Below are 6000 nucleotides of genomic sequence, written 5' to 3'. Positions count from 1 at the left end.
CAGTCGGTTCACGGTGTGGGAAACCACTGTGTTACATTGTTGCTCAGCCGCATCCTGGAAGGATTAGACTAGCGCTGCTCCAGCGCTCCTGGTGCGGCACTGTGCAGCTCTGGGTGAGCCGTCTGTTCCAAGATCCTCTGGATTCCGGGTCAGTTGCAATCAACACTGATGTCTGCTCCCTCTACAGAACTGAGTGGTTTTAGCTTTGGGAGGGTTGAACAGGAAGGTCTTGAGGGGATTTTTTGAGATACCCCATATCGAATGCATGTTCCTATATGTTGTCTCATCAGGTGACTTTTTTCCTGCTGCCTGTGGCATAATTATTCCTAATCTGAAGAATCCTAAATGGGAAAACTGCATATTGTTTATTTTCCCCTTTTCTTCTGTGGATAGTCTAAATGCTTTCTTTGAATTACACTTTGATAATTAGCTGTTGCAGTATAGCACCGTGGTGGCTTCCCAAACACAGTTCCTTCTGTAAAATTACTATGCCAAACAGAGTGTTGTTTGTAGTTTGTTTTAATTTTGTAGAATAAAGTTGTTCTTTGGGTTCATCAAAAAGTTTGCTTTTTACCTGGTTACTTAGTCACTCGTTCTGACTGAGGTTTAAGATCCAGCATCAAAATCGTAATGACCTGCTGTATTTGCTTGTAATAACTCAAGAGAAAATTCATATAGTAAGCTTCAGTTCACAGTTGACCCTAGCAAAGTGAGCCGGCTTGTTGATCTGTGTTATGTGGGCAGAGAGAGAGCAGTGTCTCCTGCTTTATGCTGTTGGCGGTTTATTTTAACCTGGTGCTTTATAATGTTTGGTTCTATGATGTCTTTGGATAACTGTTGGATGGTTTTACATTTTATTTACCTGTGGTTGCATGTGGTTGTGAGTTGCATACGTGCACCTGATCACAGGGTCTGCATGCAGCCTGGGCAAAGTGAATAACCTGTCTCCGTGTGTTGTGAGCAGGTGAGCCAGGATGGGAAGTCTCTCCTCGATAAGCTCCAGCGCCCCCTGACCCCTGGCAGCTCCGACTCCCTCACGGCCTCCGCCAACTACTCCAAGGCAGTGCACCATGTCCTGGACGCCATCCACGAGGTGCTGCACCACCAGCGCCAGCTCGAGAACATCTGGCAGCACCGCAAGGTTCGGCTCCACCAGAGGCTGCAGCTCTGTGTCTTCCAGCAGGACGTTCAGCAGGTGTGTGCCCCTCCCCTCCCCTCTCCTCCCCTCCCCTCTCCTCCCCTCCCCTCCCCTCCCCTCTCCTCCTCCCCTCCCTCCCCCTCCCCTCCCCTCCTCCCCTTCCCTCCCCTTCACGCCCAGTGAGGGTCAGGGCTCTGGTTCTGACTGTGACCTGATGCCCTCCCACTCGCTCTGTCTGCTGACACCTGGGGTGAGCTTTGCTCCCACTCACTTTTATTGACCTGTGTGAATAGTGCTGATACTTTCTAAATGTGGCTGGTTCCTATAAGATAGATAGTGCCACCGATGGTATAGAATAAGGGCTTAAAATGTGTCAGGTGAACTTTATGGCTGTCCATTTCTGATAGTCATCACCTCCTTTGATACTTTAGGGGTCCTCAGCCTGCTGTGTTGTCTGCTGCTAAGGAGGACTGAGACCTAAAGCTGGGAGAGCTGACAGAGCTATGGCACTAATGTGCTCATGTCCTTGCCCTAAAACTGATGGAAATTGGCATTACAATGTGTGAGTCCTGGGGACAAAGATGTCTGTGTATCTGCTATTCCAGCATCCCGAAGGTCGGCCTGAAGTCACAGTGGTTGTTTTGGGGTCAGTGAGTCCCTGCGCCAGTGTCAGGCAGGTTCAGGGGTTTCAGATTTCCATCTTCCCAGAAAACCCGAGAATTAAGTGGGATTTCTGCTTCGAGTTTGGAGAGCCCTACTGCAAACTGTTCTGATAGAAGATCCTCCCTGTGGACATCTGTCAGTGTAAATCTGGTGACATTAAATACTTGCCACAGTTGTGTCATCTGGACTTTTCACCAGATGGCTCTTTTCCTGATTGTGTTTTTGTATTGTCTGAAGATCATGTATATAAAATGCCTCATTCTGGTGTTATTACTGCTTTTTACCAGGGGAAGAGTGGGGAAAGGGGTGTGGGGGTGGAGCTGGCCTCCTAGAGGCCTTAATGGGACAGCGAGCACCACAGGGAGGAAGCTAATTCTCTCACTAAGCCATTCAACAAGACTGATTAAGGACATGTCCTCTCCCTTGGATCTCATTTGGCCACACACTTGTCATACTTTGTGAGCCACTGTACTGTCTAACAGGGCCCCTGTCCTCCCCTAAGAAGGCAGCAGCACGGCGGTCTCTTTCCTGGCTGTTGGGACCCTTGTGTTGTGGGAGTAGTCACTGGAACTATGTAGGCCAGGGGAAGGCACCAAGAAGGAAGCCCTTCAGAAGAACCTCAGGGTCAGCTATCTGATCTGGCACCAAGTACCTGAAATTGAAATCAGCACGTATTACATGGAAAACAGCTGTAATTCTGAGCCCACCTGTTTAAGCCAGCATTTACAGACTATCAGGAGGAGAAAGTGTCTTCCGATCACACACTAACGCCCCTGTTAACATCGCACAGAAACAGCTATCGCCACTAAGGGGAATACTTCTTGTTGACTTGTAATGCTTTCGACCTGTTCATGAAAACAGGGAACTTGTATGTAGCCTTGACTTGCGATGACAAAGCTCAAAACCAGAAAGATGAACCCAGACAACTGTGTTGATAGAAGGGTCCCACAGCCGACAAGGCTTCTCCAGAGCTCACGTTTCACCCCGTTAAGCAGAGTGGTGAACCGAGCAGACAGAATGAGCAAGACAACCCAGAGCAGCATTTGAGAAGGCCGTTAGCTGAAGACAGATCTGTACAGATGAAAGCAGTCTATAAGAATATAAGAAGCCAGTTAGTGATCCCATAGTGTTTGTCTGGGGTAATGAAAGCAGCTGCAAGTTTTTTCCAGGAAAAAGAAATGCAGAGCTTTCTCAACGTAGACAGAGAAGGATTACTGCTTCCTGGCAGCAGCCCTCCTAGAGCAGAATTCTTACCAGAACATTGACCAGACTGTTGCCCAGTGATTATACCACGGAGAGTGGATGAGAAGTTTGGTCAAGTGGTTAATTTCTCATAATCCTCATACAGAAGCAGTTTGGGAGCTAGTAACCAGTGTGGTCAAGGGAGGTTGGTGAGGGCCACAGATCAGAGGACAGGAGCATTGGAGTGGCCCTTGGTGTAAGTCTACCCAGCTCACAAGTGCTGGCTGCTAGCTGCTCTTACCTTTGTGACTGTTAGCTTGAATGAGACCTTTGCCACATTTCCTGACAATCATGGTATACACGTTTCCATTTCCTGTTTCCTTGGCTTATTTGCATTAAACAGGGAATAACTGGGACTTTCTTGAGGCCAGGCATGCCATCAGATATTCAGCAGGCAGGCAGGGAAACCTCTCCCTCCAAAGCCGCCGTTTGCTCCTGGGAACTTCCTGAGTGAGCATCATTCTGGAATCACCTCCTAGAACCATCCCTTCCACATGTTTTACCAAGCAGTCAGGGACAGTTGTGTGCACCAATGCACCAATGGTACCAGCTACTCAAGAGTCTGGGGCAAGAGGGTCACTTGAGCCTAGGAGACAAAGGCCAGCCTAGGCAGCATAGTGAAACCCTCTTAGGGGGAAAAAAACCCAATGAGGACACCTTTCTTAAGTGACTGAGCAGATCTGGGTCATTCCAGAATCATCTCACCTGTCTATCTTCCTACCACTAAGGGTACAGAAGATACTGTGTTTACTGTGTGAGTCCTTTCCTGGGAAAATATACTTCTGTCAAGGATAACCCAAAATATGATTACACCAAAGTCTGCCTTGGTGAGCAGGCAAGTTTATTGTGCTATTTTAAGAGCATGGGTGACCCAAAGGAAACAATGTCATCAGACATTTTCACCGTGCCATGAGTGACAGCTTCCCCATAGCTCTTTAGCAGGGGTCCCACTTTAGTCAGCCTTCTGTAATCTGTATGATCTAGCACCTTCTGAGACCACAAGGCTATGCACCGTTAGGGCAAAATTACATACTGTCTTTATAATGTCTGTAGCATGTGACCTCAGAGGGGGTTCCATTCATAGGACAGAAACCACTGTTAGCTTGGCCTGCTGAGGCAGAGGATCATCTCCAGCTCAAGGCAAGCCTGCAGGTTCACAGTGAGTCCTACAATAATTTGGACGGACGGCATTGTCAAAAAACCTTTTCAGAGATGAAACGCACCATTATACACTAACTATGCAGATTGTCTTTTAAATAGTTGCTGAAGGCCTGGGCTCTGTCCTCAACAACAATAACACCAATAACAACAACACATGCCAACACACACACACATGCACACACACATACACGTTGAAGTGGACAGGTCGTTTTGTGTTCTATCTGGATGTTCTTTGGTTACCTTAAGAACTGTGATTTGGTATACTCTTCCTCAGACACCGTCAGATTTCTTGTCTAGTTTGTACAAGCAGCATTTTTAGAAATGGAAATGCAGTTTATAAAAGATATTACCATGGCTTCCGTCCAGACTTTCCACCTTCTCACCTAATGTGCAGATACCTAAGACCACACACTAGGTCAGGCCTGGCATTCCAAGTGCTTCTCTTGTGGGAACTTCCTGGAGCCTTGTTTTTCGGCATAAAGAGGACAATAGTGAAAGTCTACACATACTGCACCCAAGGGAGTAGGTACAGATTTAGAGCCCATGGCTTCTTCAGACATTAGAAAGCTTTATGATCTGTGGACTTGCAGCGAAGCCTGGAGACCTCCAACAATCAAATGCATGAATGTTTCCAGGCACACACTGAAGGACTCTGTGAGGATTAGACTCTGTCACAAGTTCTTATACTAATCATCACGGAGAGATATGAGTCCTCACAGACTGGTAGATTAATTAGGTAGTAGGACCCTCTTACAAAAAACTGTTTTAGAGACTGGGCATGGTTTTTAAGACGGCCAGAACCCTGCCCTCTGAGCAGGAGCATGTGTCAGGGGCTTGTCCTGAGTGCTTGCTGACTGGCCTTCCCCCAGTTTGAATCTCTGCTTTTCAGAACCACTTCTCCCCAGTAGTCTGAAGTGCTCCAATGTTGGAGTGCTTCTTTCCTTCCAGCACCTACCCATCAGCTGTGCCAACCCAGAAGAGGCAATAACAGAAGCTTAAGAAAATCTCTGGGAGGCTGCCTCTCTACCTTACACAGTGGCTTCTCCACAAAGTCACCAAAACTCTTACTGCCTCGGCTGAATGGGAGTGACTGCCCCTTCCTGGCTCCTTGGAAGAACCAGAGGCTTCCTGTATACACAGCAGTATGCCTGGCTTGCTTCCGCTGCAGGTGCTCAGATGGCAGGATGACTATTAGTTCCTGTAACCTCACTTGCCATCGTCATGGTCAGGCTTGTCATTATTCAGTGATTTCCTTTTCATTATGAAAGGGAGAGTCAGGTCAAACCATCAACAGTTTCCTGCACATCTAGCTGAAGCACCTAAGTGCTTCGAGGTCTTTTCAGTGTCTTGACCTTGGAGTTGTCCACTAGAGGGCGCTGAGGACCAGGAAAGATGCTCACACCCTGCCTTCTGCATAGAGAGGAATATGGTATTAGCCTCCTAGACTTTTTTGTTCTGCTTCCGAGCCATGTAGCTGAGGAAAAAGAATAACTTTTGACTTGTTCTTCAGCTTGAGGGGGAGGGAAGACCTGTGCTCGCCCTGATTGTGGGGCTGGGATATTTCCTGTGGCACAGAATTGACAACCATTGGCTCCAACTGTGACCAGAGATGGCTGCTGGGCTGGAGTGATAAAATCCCATGGCTTGCTAATCTTCTTATATTTAAATGAAAGGTTTGTGCACATGTCTTTAAGATGCTGTAACTTTCACAAATATATTAATCCACAATGTCCTTGTCAAGAAAGGACATTTACCCAGACTTTGTAAAGGGGCAGTGCCTTGTGGGAAGCTTGGGA

At 47.4% G+C, this 6000-nt stretch overlaps 1 protein-coding gene across 1 annotated transcript in view; it reads left to right on the top strand.

The window, feature by feature from the left end:
- The window catches only part of Trio (trio Rho guanine nucleotide exchange factor), a gene marked incomplete at its 5' end in the record, with an annotated part of 293865 nt that overhangs the window by 139499 nt on the left and 148366 nt on the right, over positions 1-6000 (top strand). Inside the window, one exon of the mRNA XM_028767531.1 lies at positions 965-1195. Coding sequence (XP_028623364.1) covers positions 965-1195 — 231 coding nt within the window. The remainder of the gene's footprint in view (positions 1-964; positions 1196-6000) is intronic.

The sequence above is a fragment of the Grammomys surdaster genome, unplaced genomic scaffold (genome assembly GCF_004785775.1).
Source record: "Grammomys surdaster isolate TR1022 unplaced genomic scaffold, NIH_TR_1.0 174, whole genome shotgun sequence".
Taxonomy (NCBI): domain Eukaryota; kingdom Metazoa; phylum Chordata; class Mammalia; order Rodentia; family Muridae; genus Grammomys; species Grammomys surdaster.
The sequence above is the reverse complement of the archived record's forward strand: the minus strand, read 5'-3'. Positions and strand labels throughout refer to the sequence as shown.